The following is a 13,967-nucleotide window of genomic DNA, read 5'->3' on the forward strand; positions in this document are numbered from 1 at the left end:
CGTGACGCCACGACGGCTGCAGCTGCAGGAGGAGCCAGTGAGGTCTGTCCTGGTCCACCGGATTTCGGGCCGAACTGCGGCCCCTGGAGGCTCAGCCGGGAAACGCCGCCGGCGTTGGCGGGTGGGCGAAGGTTGCGAGAAGTGGAGGACCTAGGTGAGCGAGAACAAGGAATCTCCGCTATTCTCGAATTCAGTGACTTTTGTTCAGATTTACCACTTTTGAGAGGAACCACTTCAATTCTTTCTGCAGTATCAGTTTTAAAAGTTTCTTCTTGGGAGAGCTGGGCTTTCTTTCAAATGCCCCTGAGGGAGTGGTAGACACACTTGGAAGGGAGGTTAACTTTGTGTTTTATATTATAAAATTTCGATTATTAGGGAAAGTCGAGCATTTCAGATATGGGAATATATAAAGATATGCAGGAATACAGAGACCAATGAAACAAAGAGTTCAAAAACAAAGAGTTCAAGTATACAGGAGGATTTAGTATGTGATAAAGTAGTATTCCAAATTGGTGGGGAAATGAACTCCTTAGTAAGTGATAAATGGGGCCAAAGAGCCGTTATTATAGTGGTGAGCTGAATCTTCTTCTACTTAATTGCTTACACCAAAAGAAGTTCCAAGCATCAAAAATACAATGATTAAAAGTACTAGGTGAAAAGCATGCTTGAATATTTTTATTAACACTGGAGTGGAGGTCTAAGCATGACATGAAAATCAGAAGCCAAGAAGGGGAATGTTGAATTTTACTCTTTAGAAATGAAAACTTTTGTAACCATCAAAGACACTGTAAAAAAAACATTACAAAAGAAAAATGTGGAAAACAGTTGCAGCTCGTGAGCTACAAGGTGAATTTCCTTAATATACAGAACTCTATTCAATCAATAAAAATGCCAATAGACCAGTATGAAATGGGCAAAGAATATGAAAACACAGCTCACAGAAAAACAAGATAAAGAAATAAAAATATTTTTCATTTCACTTGTAAGTCAAAAGAAATTAAACTTCAGTGAGGCAGTCCTCATTTATGAGATTGGTAAAGGGTGAACCAGTTGATAACATGTACTGTTGATGATCATTTGGGGAACTTAAGAATACTGTTGGCTGGGAGTGTAAATTAGTATACTGTAATACTTTTGGAGGTCAAGTTGGAACTGTGTATCAAAAATTTAAGTGTTCATAGTCTTTGGCTCAAAAGTCTCTTTCTAGGAATTTTGTTAATATGCAAGTGATCAAATATATATGTATAAGAATTTTCACTGCTAAATGTCCTTCATAATAGGGGATTGTTTAAATAAATTATGGTATTATTTACTTAGGAGACTAGGCAACCATTAAAAAGAATGAAGTATCCCTGGCTGGCGTGGCTCAGTGGATTGAGTGCCCATCTGTGACGCCAAAGGCTGCCAATTCGGTTCCCAGTCAGGGCACATGCCTGGGTTGTGGGCCAGATCCCCAGTTGGGGGCATGTAAGAGGCAGCCACAGGTTGATGTTTCTCTCCCTCTCCCCCTCCCTCCCTTCCCTTCTCTCTAAAAATAAATAAAATATATATTTTTTAAAAGAATGAAGTAAACTTGGTTGACTACTTTAAGAGTAGTCTGAAGATGGGAAATGGAGGAAGCAGGAAGACCAGTTACAAGGTTTTTGCATGAATCGAGGCAAGAGATGATTGTCAATTGAAACAAGAAAAGTTACAGGCAGTATACATGGTATGATTCCGTTTGTACAAAAAATAATACACGATATGTTGTATGATATGGCGTTATGTTATATGAAGTGATATGCAGCAAGCAGTGTCTTTTCACTGGACAATGGTACAGAGACTTTACTTCACACACTGCATTGTTAGATCTTTTATTTTTTTTAAACAGCAAGCCTATAGTTAATTTACAACAAAATTAAACTTTTACAGAAAGATAACATAACAATACAGGAAGTTAGGGGAATAGTGCCATGAAATTACCCATAATCTCACCACTCCATAATTATTGTTTTCCATTAAAATGAGTTTCCTATGTATTTTAACATGGTTGTATTTATATTTATTTGCAATTTTTGTATCCTGCTTTTAAAATTTAACAATACATAATATTTTTCCACATTGCTAGTTTTTGTAATTGTCATGGCTGCACCACATCACATCAAGTGCACTAACAACATAATTCTATGTTGCTGAAAATTTCCATTGCTTCCAGTTTTGGTAATTACAATAACGCTGCACTAAAGAGCTGACTGCTTCCTTAAGCTAAAGCCTCACTATTGGGATTACTGATGAAGAATATGGCTATTTCATATCTTTTTATTAAAATTAGCAATTGTTTTCCACCCAATGGGCCCACCCAAGCTGCTTTTCCATATGAATGGCTGGTCTTGACTCGTGCTTCACAACTTCCTAAATCCTCTCAAACAAGCAACAGCTGGCCTCAATGAGCCCCTAGACCCTGTACTTCTTGCTAACTGGCCCCAGGCCTGGCACTAGCAGCAGCCAGCCTAGATTCACAGGTTGGCTTCGCCTGGGAATCTCCAAGCCCGATACAAGTAGCAGCCATCTCAGATTGCTTTGTAGCTCAGGCAGGTTGTCCCAGGCAGAACAGAGGAGGGAGCTGGCCTAGGCCCGCACCACCCAGGAAACCCCAGGACCTGCGCACCCAGTGGACAGCTACAGACTATGTCAGCGCACCACCACCCTGCCCCCACACAGCTGATCCTCCACGGAGGACAGAGGTTGGTGGTCAGTGGTCACAGCCAGCCCTTACAGCTGACTGGTATGGGTAAATCCCTCCCATTGACCTACCAACAGCAACCCAGGCTCAACTACAAGAGGAGGGTGTACTCAGCCCACACAAAGGACACACCTAGAGTACCCAGCTTGGGTGATATGGGAGGCTGTGACACTGGACCCTAAAGGACATCTACTACATTGGACCATGCTACCAAGACAGGGAGTCATAGCAGCTCTATGACTGGTTTGGCCACATTATGCTTGAGATACCTATTAGCTACCCAACAGTGATGTCAAGTAGACAACTGGAGCTCAGATGTCAGGACTAAAGAAATACATTTAGGGCCATCAGCATATAGGTGTTGGGTACTATTGAGAGATTCAAGTAAGATGGAGAGGTGGCCACAGGTGCTGTCAACATGGAAGTCACTGGAAACCAGGCAAGAACTATCTCAGTGAGAATGTGGAATGGGAAATCTTGATTAGAGTGGATTGGAGTAAATGGGGGACAAGGAAGTAGAGTGACAATAATATTGCTCAAGAAGTCTTGCCATAAATAAGAGCACAGAAATAGAAAGAACACAGGAGAGGAATCTGAGTACAAGGGAGGATTTTTCTCAAAATGGGAGATATTTACCATGTGATAAGTGTAATACAGGAAAAAAGACAGATAATCACTGAAGCATAGATCTCAAGAAAGTGAAAGGGGATGAGTTCCAAAGCACAAGAGTTGGTTTTTGATGGGAACAGAGATGTTTCCTTCAATGAACGAGGAGGAAAAACAGAAAGTAATTTCAGGTTAACAGCTTTGGTGATAAGATGAAGCTCTCATTCACTTGTTTTCTCAGTGAAGAATAAGCCAAGACCATAAATTGGAGGTAGCAGGAGAGGGATACTGAAGGTCTAGGGAGATAAGAAGGTATGACAGTCACTTGGAGTGTGGAAGAGTAAACTTGCCAGGAGCATGTAGGAAGATCTCAGGCAGTGCTGTGCACCCATTTGAGATTTGTGAACATGAAATTGAAAGTGAGACCAGTCATCAGTGATTATATTTGATTCATAAGCACACAGAAATGAATAGAGTTTGGTAAATAAAGTAGTGTTCTCAACAACTGTTCACTGAATAAATGAGTGGAGTATTACATAAAATATCTGGAAAAGGGAGAAGGCATGGAAATAAAGAGGGAATGTGTGTTTGCCTTCTTACAACGTACTAGAAGACAAAACACAATTATTTGAGAACAAAGCCATATTTCAACAAGTACAAACATTAAGTTTTCAAGCTGAAATTATAAATTCTGAAAGAAATGTAAGGTAAGGGAGGAGGGGGCTAGGTGGAACTGGTAAAGTTGGGGTAAAGGGGGACGTCTATAATAGTGTCAACAATAAAAATAAATAAGTAAAAAGGCAGGGTAATGGCATACTTAGAATAAGGTGAAGAGGTCCTGGACTAGGTAACTCAGTTGATTAGAGCATTGTCCCAAAACACCAAGGCTGCGGGTTCGATCTCTGGGCAGGGCACATATAAGCAGCAACCAACGAGTGCATAAATAAGTGGAAAAACAAATCAATGTTTCTCTCTCTCTCTTCCTTCCTCTTAAAAAAAAAATCAATAAATAAAAATCTTAAGAATAAGGTGAAGTTAATTTGGGAGAGCATTCCTGAAGTTCCAGATCTGAATTCACATTAACTAGGAACAAGTGTTAATAGAAAACAGAGGAAAAAGGGGGGAAACAGATGTTAATAAGCAAGATGGGTGGTATAGGCTATGTTGTATATAGTGTTGAATAAGTGGAAAAGGACTTTGAGTCTGAAAGCAGGGATGATAATTACATAGTTGAAAGAGTAACCTCTTCATGCTAAACCCTAACAGACAGCTTATCTGACAATGGCTACTATGTGTCTAGTGCCTGCCTTGTGTCCTGGCACTGTGCTAGTCATTTTAAATGCATATGATTTCCAATACAACGACCCTACACATTGCATATTACTTATTAGTAGTGACTAAAATTCCACTTGACAGATGACGGAATTGAGACTCAGCATTTCAGTAATTTTACCAAGCTATCACAGTTAGTAAAGAGCTGAGGTGGGATTTGAAGCCAGGTCGCCCTGATTCCAAAGGCCACACTCAGTCACGCTGCATTTAACTGCATATTCCCATTTCTCTTGCACTTAGTACAGAGGCCTGCCCTGGACAAATGTTTAGCAGCAATAGTGACCCCAAACCCCAAAATATAAATCAGATGACCTGCCTTTGCACTTAATCCAACGTTTCCTAACAAACCTCTCCAACCCACTTCCTACTCTCACCCCTAGCTCCCTAGTCTTTCAATTTCTTCAACAGGACAATCTCTTTCCTTCCCCAAAGCATTTGCCTGGGTTGCACCTGTACCTTTGAAGGCTCATCCGCTCACAAAGGCTCATCTGCTCACTCTTCCCAAGCTAACCCCTTTACATCCTTCAGATCTCAGAGTAATTGTTACTTCCTCTAAAAGGCCTTCCTTGGCCACTCTATCTAAACTAGATCCCTGCTATTCTCTGTATCAGCCATGTTTCCTAGCATTTATCAAAATTTGTAATAATGCTGTAAGTTTACTTTCTGATGACTTTCCCCAGTATTAAGCCCCCTGAGACCAGAGAACTTGAGTCTGTTTACCTTTGATTTCCCAGAGCTGCGCTGTTCAATACAGGAGCTACTAGCCACATGTAGCTATTCAGAACTGCAACTGTGGCACCTCAGAATTGAGATGTGCAGGAAGTGTAAAATTCTTACTGGATTTCAAAGACTTGGTATGAGAAAGGAATGCATATGCTCTCATTAATATTTTAAAATATTGATGACACGTTGAAACGATAATATTTGGAGAAACTAAGTTAAATATGATTAAAATTAATTTCACCCATTTTACTTTTTAATGTGGCTACTAGAAGATTTTAACTTACATGAGTGACTCACATTATATTTCTAGGCTCTGAGGCAGTGCTGTCTCACAGCCTAGCAGTGTCCTGGCCCATTTTATTTAGCGAAATAAACAATGTTAACAGACCGAAGTAATGGGTGAGTGGAAATATGATCTTTGCCTTCCATTGGGAAAATGCATACAGCATTGTCCTAGAAGTCAGGAGACCTGTGTCTGTTCCAGGATTTACTGGCACCACTGTGTAACCTACCCGACTCTGGGCGTCAACTTTCCCATTAGGCAGTTGATCTCTGAGGTCTGGAAGTGTGTGAGAGTAAGTGGTGGGGATGGTGGGGAAGCCTGGTCCAACAGACCTTGTTTTCTGTTTGGCTTTGGCATAGCACCAGAGCTTCGGCCAACGGGAGGAGGCAACAGGAATCACACACTAGACCTGAAGCCAGCGCAAGGACCCCCCCCCCGCCTCAGCTTCCTCGGTCCGACGTCACTGGGGCGCGACGCCGTACTCTGTCCTGTCCTCCAAGCGGTAGCGGCTCAAAAGGTCCCTTCCGCGAAGGCGAGTGCCGAGCTAACAGAATCAAACAGCTCCAGAATCTCTTTGGGGACTCAGTTTTCAGTAAACTAGCCACCGCCAACCTCCTTCCTTCCCTCTTACCGGGAGCATGAACTTAGGAGATAAAAACCTGACCCGAGCGTGCAGAGCCGAACCTCAGTGCGGCTGCGCAGGGCATGTGCGCATCCTTGCCGGAGTGCCGGCGATTGGCTGTGACGTAACTTCCGGCGTGAGTGGCGAAAGCCGGGAGGGCGAGCGGCAGAGCAGGCAGGCATCTAGCAGCAGGCAGCAGGCAGCAGGCGGGCGGGCAGAAGGCACAGAGGGAGGGAGCAAGTGAGCAGTGAGTGAGCCAGCGAGGGCAGCCGCGTCCCGAGAGCAGCCTAGAATCCTCTCGCCCCTCTGACCCCCTCCCCGGAGCCCACAGCGCCTCCGGTCTCCAGCGGAGCGGACACGGCCCTGCCCGGCCATGGCCTCGTTGCTGAAGGTGGATCAGGAAGTGAAGCTCAAGGTAGCGGCACCTGTGCGGGCCTCCTTACTCCTCGCTTCGATCCCCGATCAGTCTGACCGGCTCCCGCACTCCCCATGGCTTCTTTGTCTCCCTGGGGACACCAGTTCCGTGCTTCCTCTCGACTAAGCCCAGCCCCTCGACTCCCAGAGACGGCTTCGGGAAACAGGATAATATAGGGTGGCTTTCTGTAACTCCTCTGGTGATGGAGAGCCCTAGGGCTTCTGCGGACACGTGGTGAACTCAGTACTTTAGGCTAGTGACAGCTGGAAGTTCCCCAGCCCCGCCTCCGGATGCTGCCGCTGCCCTTGGCGTCAGGCCTGCCTGGTATCTTAGGCTATGTCTGGACAGGGTTGGCACGTTTGTGAGCTCACACCTCTGCTATCTACCTGTCTTTCTTCTGCTTACAAATTCAGACAGCCTCAGACTCAGGGAGGGAGAGAGGGAAGATAGGTGGGCGATGCCCTCAAGCCCTGCTTCCCTCTCCTGAGATGGAGAAATGGGTCCTCAAAAAAATAAAATATTTGCAGTCTGGGGGCCTCTCAGCTTCTCATTACAATTACAAGGTGAGGGAGACAGCTAGATTTGGGTTTCCCCATCCTGCCCTTGACCTCACCTCTGTTGCCAGGTACTGACTTGCTCTTACTGAATTACTCTTTGTTAATTTTAGGTTGATTCTTTCAGGGAGCGGATCACAAGTGAGGTGAGTGAAATAAATAGAAAAATGAGTGTTGGTTAACAGTTAGGAGTTTCCCAAAAGAGAGATAACTGTAGAGAGAAACCATCCTACAATTCTTAATGTATTTTTCCTCATCTTTAGGCAGAAGACTTGGTGGCAAATTTTTTCCCAAAGAAGTTGTTAGAACTTGATAGCTTTTTGAAGGTGAGAGACCCTTTTCCTCAGATTTCCCAATTTTTTTGGCCCTGGTCTTTCTGTGAAATTGGACAAATTATGTGTTTATTCTGTTTTGTACTGTGAAGCACTCTCATTTCTTGCTCTTCAATGAAATTTCTTTATTCATCTTGTAAACACTAATGTTTAGGGGGTGGGTGTCTCTCTTTCAGGAACCAATCCTAAACATCCATGACCTAACTCAGATCCACTCAGATATGAATCTCCCTGTCCCTGACCCCATTCTTCTCACCAATAGCCACGATGGACTGGACGGTGTAAGTGTCCTATATTTGTCTTCTGAAGCAATCGGTTCTCTGTCCTCTATTTCCTGGTCAGTTTGAACGTGTACAGAGGAGACAGTGGGATTTGGATCTGGGAATGAGGACTTCCACAGATATAATGATTCCAGTACACCCCCTTTAGAACCTGATTTTCATTTATGATATGAGGTGAATTTGCTAATGCTACTCTGTGTTGGAGTAAGTTTCAAGTAGGACTAATAGCTAACAGACTAGGTTTTCTGGTCTGTTCCCATGACTTTAAGCAAGACTTTTCTCACCTGTTTCAATGTCCTTGAGTCTGTTATGGGATGAGTAATTCTTCTGGATATATAACTGCAGTCCCTGTCCTTGCTGTGCATCTTTATTACCCAGTCCTTATCAACTAAATGTCCACGTTCTATAACACTGATGACATTGTATTGTTCTTGGTCCGCATTACTGTCTCATTGTTTGAATGTTTGAACTTACAATTCTGGAAAGCAGAAACTTGTCTTAATCATCTTTGTATTCCCAGTACCTAGCATTGTTCTTGGAACCTAACAGGTGCTAAATATGTGTTGATCGAATATTGTGTTTTTTTGTGGAACCAGCAGATGTGTACATATTCTCTTAATTATCTTTACCCTGCATTGAATGGTTCTTTTTTTCCTATTGTTTATAGCAACGGTTTTCAACCAGTGTACCACAAGAATTTTTAAAACATGCAACACCTGACCATTTAGTCAGGGGCATTGACCTCTTTTCCGTTAGATTATCAAATGGAAAAATGACAGTAGCCAACACAATAGCCATTTGGTGTGAATGAGTCAAAATTATACTTTATATATATATAAAGTATATGTATTTATAAAATATATATAAAATACATTTTTTAGTGTGTAGCAGAATTTTAGTAATTAGTTTATGTGTGCCATGAGATGAAAAGGGTTGTAAACCACTTTTTTATAATATTTCTCCCCTCTAATTTCTTACTGTGTTATATTTCTTGAAAGGTTGGTCTTACCAACTAGAATATAAGTTGCTTTGTGGCAAGAATCTTTTCTTAAAGCCTTGATATACTTAGTAAATTGCATAAATTAATAAGATAACCTAGGGGGTCAAAGAAGGGATTAAACTTCCTTGAAGTGTAACTTGTGATTGGGATGTGAGTGTTGAGAACAGGCTAATTTCTGTCTTTTTGTTTCCTTAGCCCACTTACAAAAAGCGAAGGTTGGATGAATGTGAAGAGGCCTTTCAAGGTAAGAGCCAACCCACCCCACTCCACCTGCCGCTGGCTTGCAGCCTTGAGAAGCAGGATGGGTCTGGTGTTCTGGCCTGGAAGCAGGATCTGATTTTATTTCCCAGAGTTAGCATTCCCAAGTCTTCCAAATATGGTCATTATTTAGCACTCTAAACCTAACTTTCCAGTAAAAAGGGAGGGTATCACTTAGTGCGAACTATCAAAGGAGAAAGATTGGGGGTAACTATGCATTGCAGATTTCTCACAGAAGTCCCAGTTCCAGTTTTTTTTTTCCTCTTTAATAATAGTACCTTTAGTCTTTTTTTTTTTTTTTTTTTTTTTTTTTAAGATTTTATTCATTTATTTTTAGAGAAGGGAGGGAGAAAGAAAGGAAGAGAAACATCGGCGTGCAATAGATACATCAATGGGTTGTGTCTCACACGCCCCCAACTGGGGACCTGGCCCCCAACCCGGGCATGTGCCTTGACTGAGAATCGAACCAGCCACCTTTCAGTTTTTAGGCCAGCATTCAATCCACTGAATCACACTAACCAGGGCAGTACTTAAGTCTTTAGAACATATTTTAATTTTCTTTTTTTCTTTTTTTTTTAGACTTTGGGCGTACTTTAGATGCTTACATGTTAATCCATACATTTTCTCCTCTTGGTTCTGTTGGCGGTGTCAATGTTTGTTGTGACAGATAAAAGGCAGAGGTCATAGCATCCCATGAGTCCGGGGAAGAAAAGAGAAAGGTGGGGATGCTATGTCCTGGCCCTCACCCCAATCATTTGGCCTTCTTCATGTCCCTGCCAGGAACCAAGGTGTTTGTGATGCCCAATGGGATGCTAAAAAGCAACCAGCAGCTGGTGGACATTATTGAGAAAGTGAAACCTGAGATCCGGCTGCTGATTGAGAAATGCAACACGGTGAGGCAGGGGCTAGTGACCTATGGGCTGACTTCAAACAGCCTGGCTTGAACAATGAAAAATGATGGATGGTGGGGCTGGAGGCATGGAGGTGATGTGGGTGTTGGCAGACTAAGTATCTTGGCTCCTGTGCTCCTGGCATCTGGCCCCAGCAGCATGAATTGTATGCTTCATGACGTCAGCAGAAAAAGCCATGGCCCTCATGTGTGTCTTGGTCTTCTCACCCTCCAGGTCAAAATGTGGGTACAGCTCCTGATTCCTAGAATAGAAGATGGGAACAACTTTGGGGTGTCCATTCAGGTAATATGCGTCCATTGCACATTGGAGAAGAAGGTTTGGGAGATACTCGTATCTCCCCTGCTTGATCTCTTTTTCCTTTCTCTTTGGCCCATGGAGTGATGTGGAAGTGACTTGACTTACTGTTATTGTTGTTTTTTTCAGGAGGAGACAGTTGCAGAACTAAGGACTGTTGAGAGTGAAGCTGCATCTTATCTGGACCAGATTTCTAGGTAAGGCTGCTTGGGCTTGGCCCAAAAATTGAGGGCTGGCGGGGTGGTAAGCACTGTCCAGGGTCTCCTACAGCTATCTCCTCTTCTGTCTCCTTCCAGATACTATATTACAAGAGCCAAATTGGTTTCTAAAATAGCTAAATATCCCCATGTGGTAAGTAAGGGTTTTGTGGCCCGAGGGTGGGAGTGGTAGGATAGGGAGAAGTGACTGATACTGGGAAAGAGCTGTCTTTGATCAGTCTGGCCTTGGGAGCTAGCCTTTTCACTGTCCCTTCATTCAGGAGGACTATCGCCGAACCGTGACAGAAATTGATGAGAAAGAATATATCAGCCTTCGCCTCATCATATCAGAACTAAGGAATCAATATGTAAGTAACCTTGGCCCCTGTCCACAGTTGCCCTGGCTTCTCTTAGTTCTGGTGACAAATTTCTTGTCACTCTCTGGGGGTCAAGATGGGGGACAGAGGTAAATGACCAGAACAAATTCTGCTTGTCAACTGAGTGTCGAGGACTATGAAATCATTGAGGGTATATAGCTGGGTATCTCCCTTCTTTCTGCCTGAATGTAGTGTAAGGGCAAAGAGGAGGCTGTTAGAGTCAGACAGACTTAGATTTGGAACCAACTCTATCTTTAATGTGTGGCCTTGGGGAAGTTATTTAACCTCAGACTTCAGTTTTTCATCTCTAAAATGGAACTTAGAGTAGAGTAACTACTGCACAAAGATGGCTTTTAAAAATGAGTGAGATAGCCCTGGCCAGTGGCTCAGTTGGTTGGAGCATCGTCCTGTGTACCACAAGGTTGCGGGTTCAATTCCCATTCAGGGCACATACCTAGGTTGCGGGTTTGATTGGGCTGTGTACAGATATTTCTGTCTCATCTCTCTCTCTCTCTCTCTCTCTCTCTCTCTCTCTCTCTCTGTGTGTGTGTGTGTGTGTGTGTGTGCTGAGTAAATGTTAGTTATTATTAGACACTCAGGGCCTTGGAAATACCCAGGTATACCCAGTTTGAGAGTTTAAGAGAGGTTGGGCAGCCACCTTGATTTCAGGTTCAGATGAGTGAGAATGGGATTATGTAAATGATTGCTTGCGGATTTGGTAGGGAGGGGTCTTGTCTTTTTGAAGTATGGGTAGAGGAGATACATGATTTCTCTGATCTCTCTTCTCCTAGGTCACTCTGCATGACATGATCCTGAAAAATATTGAGAAGATCAAACGGCCCCGGAGCAGCAATGCAGAGACACTGTACTGAGGCCAGGGCCAGGGCCAGGGGACTCTGTGAGTCTGGCTCAAGACCGACATTGCCTTGGTTTGTTACATGACTATCGTGATGGGGAAACTGGCTGGAAATAGTAATCACACCTCTCTCTGTTTTTAGTTAGAGTCTAATGAAACTCTCATGTAGTTCTGTGACGTGTTTACCTCTTTTTTCAGGCCTCAGGAACTCTTCTATTCCCTTCCCTAATACCCCAACCTGTCCTAATTTCTGGAGAACTCCAGGTTTGTGTGCGCAGGATATTGGCACAAGAATACTTGTGTTTTTTCTCCCCACCCTCCTCTTGTGACTTGGGCTTTGTGTTTTCTCTCCTTCTGATGATACTTGGTTAGGAGCTGAGGGAACTAGAATGAAAGTGCTAGGTGTTTTGTTTTTTTTAGGATCTGGGGTCGGGGAGACCAGCTTCTCTCTTCTGATGTGAGGTTAGTGTCTCTTGCCAATGTGGGACATTGGATCCTCCCTGCCACAGTTGTCCTGGTGATGACTTCAGGTTTCCCATCTACATACATGACAAGAAACACCTTAGACCTCAGCTAAGTCCTTAGCTCCTTCAGGTGTTTTTATAACTAGAATTTTCACATACACATATGTGCATGATAAATACACGTGCAGACACGCAAACATCTGCCTTCCTACTCTGTTACCTGACTCCTTCTGCAAACACTGTCTCTCTCTCTCTCTCACACTCACACATTGTTCAGGAGGTGATAATTGTCCTAGTTGTCATCCCCCAGGGCCCATGTCCCCTGATATTGTAGCCTCTTGGTACCCAGAGGCTAGTGAGTTGGAGGAGAACCAAGAGGTGAGAAGCAGAGGGATTGGGGAAGGCTCCTTCTCTGTGACTTGGGTCTTTTGGGCATTATTGCAAAGGCCAGTCCTCTGACTCCTGATTGCCTCTTTCTAGAGCAGTTGTAACTTAGGGTGGAGCCATTGACAGCTGTGAGGGACAGATGCTGCTGCTCCTGCTGGGCTTTACCTTTGGGAAAAATATTTCTTTTATTTATAGTATTGTGCTTCCAGGAAAGCAGTCACTTATATGTACACGTATGTGCATGCACACAAGCATACACATCGTGTGTATGTGGAAATCTGTTGGGCAAGTCAAAACCATAGAAGAGTTTCTCCTATCTCTCGAATCTTCCAGAGATGTCCCCCACTTTTTTATTGTATCATTACTGGAGAGTCAATATCTGCCGTCAGCCTGCCAGTGGACTCTCTCAGTGTCAGTTTATGACTTATTCTTCCTGTCTCTGTCTTCCAACCGCTAAACGTATTTCCACCTGGATGTATCATTTTTACTCCCAACAAGCTATATAGAGGAGTCAGGATGCTATCTTCCCATGTATAGTACTCAGTAACAAACCAACTGCATTTTAGTTGGGCAGTGCCCTTATCCACCCTCCAGATCCCGTCCAGATAGAACACGTCCCTTTCTCCCACCGTGCATTTCTCGGTTTCCCTTTTTTGATGGATTGTTCTGCTGCCCCTACTCCTCACCCTACCACCCTTGGATCGTAATGTAAAATTCTTTTACCATGTCAAGAAATTATTAAAAATACAGGTACTTTGACCTCTTTCTAAAGCCACAGACCCTGGTGCGATGCTTTGGTGGCTAGAGACACAACCGTTCTCACGTGTGTGCACATTAGGATGGCCACCTCCACATACACTGCCAGCCCCCCTATTGGATATCTATACCAGTTGAGCTTCCTCTCTTTTCTGGAGTAATGGAAAGATTGAGACTTTTGCCTAGCAAGAGGCAAGGGTGGGTCTTTCACCTATATGCAGTCTGAATTGTGTGAAAGAGCTCTTCCCAAATCTAAGCTGCTCTGTCCCAATCCTCAACAAGATCTCAGTTCCTTCCTTCCTTCCTTCCCCAGTAATACCCATGAACTGCCAGTAGAGGCTGCTCTAGTTCTGCGTGGGGAATCACCTGGTTCAAGGCGCACCCTGCCCTGAGGTTTTCTTTACCTTATACTATTCCTCCCCTCTGAATAATGTCTTAAATTTCATGAGGAGATGCCAGGGGACTCTTGATTTTGGTTTTCAAATGACTTGGAGAGCTGTCTGGGACCCTAGCTCCCTCTGAAATAAAAGTTTCCTCAACTTCCACCTTGTAAAGTAGCCTTCTGGTTTCCAATGATCCCCTCAATGTCTGCAACAA

The 13,967-nt window shown here is 43.6% G+C and overlaps 1 protein-coding gene across 1 annotated transcript; it reads left to right on the forward strand.

Annotated features, from left to right (window-relative positions):
- The first annotated feature begins 6,429 nt into the window (after window positions 1-6,429).
- On the forward strand, window positions 6,430-13,913 carry PSME3 (proteasome activator subunit 3). The gene is made up of 11 exons (XM_090257788.1): window positions 6,430-6,703; window positions 7,371-7,403; window positions 7,521-7,583; window positions 7,766-7,870; window positions 9,066-9,114; window positions 9,909-10,021; window positions 10,253-10,321; window positions 10,463-10,530; window positions 10,630-10,684; window positions 10,812-10,898; window positions 11,699-13,913. The coding sequence occupies exons 1-11, from the start codon at window positions 6,662-6,664 to the stop codon at window positions 11,777-11,779; spliced, it is 765 nt and encodes a 254-aa protein (XP_090113914.1). The 5' UTR covers window positions 6,430-6,661; the 3' UTR covers window positions 11,780-13,913.
- Window positions 13,914-13,967: the final 54 nt, after the last annotated feature.

This window comes from Furipterus horrens, unplaced genomic scaffold, assembly GCF_987537825.1.
Source record: "Furipterus horrens unplaced genomic scaffold, mFurHor1.1.pri manual_scaffold_11, whole genome shotgun sequence".
In the NCBI taxonomy this organism is placed as follows: Eukaryota; Metazoa; Chordata; class Mammalia; order Chiroptera; family Furipteridae; genus Furipterus; species Furipterus horrens.

Bases quoted from the DNA above. Each gene is read 5' to 3' on its own strand.
- PSME3 (XM_090257788.1), top strand. From the start codon at position 6,662: ATGGCCTCGTTGCTGAAGGTGGATCAGGAAGTGAAGCTCAAG. The intron at 6,704-7,370 runs GTAGCGGCACCT...TGTTAATTTTAG, and splicing joins ATCAGGAAGTGAAGCTCAAG to GTTGATTCTTTCAGGGAGCG. The intron at 10,899-11,698 runs GTAAGTAACCTT...CTCTTCTCCTAG, and splicing joins CAGAACTAAGGAATCAATAT to GTCACTCTGCATGACATGAT.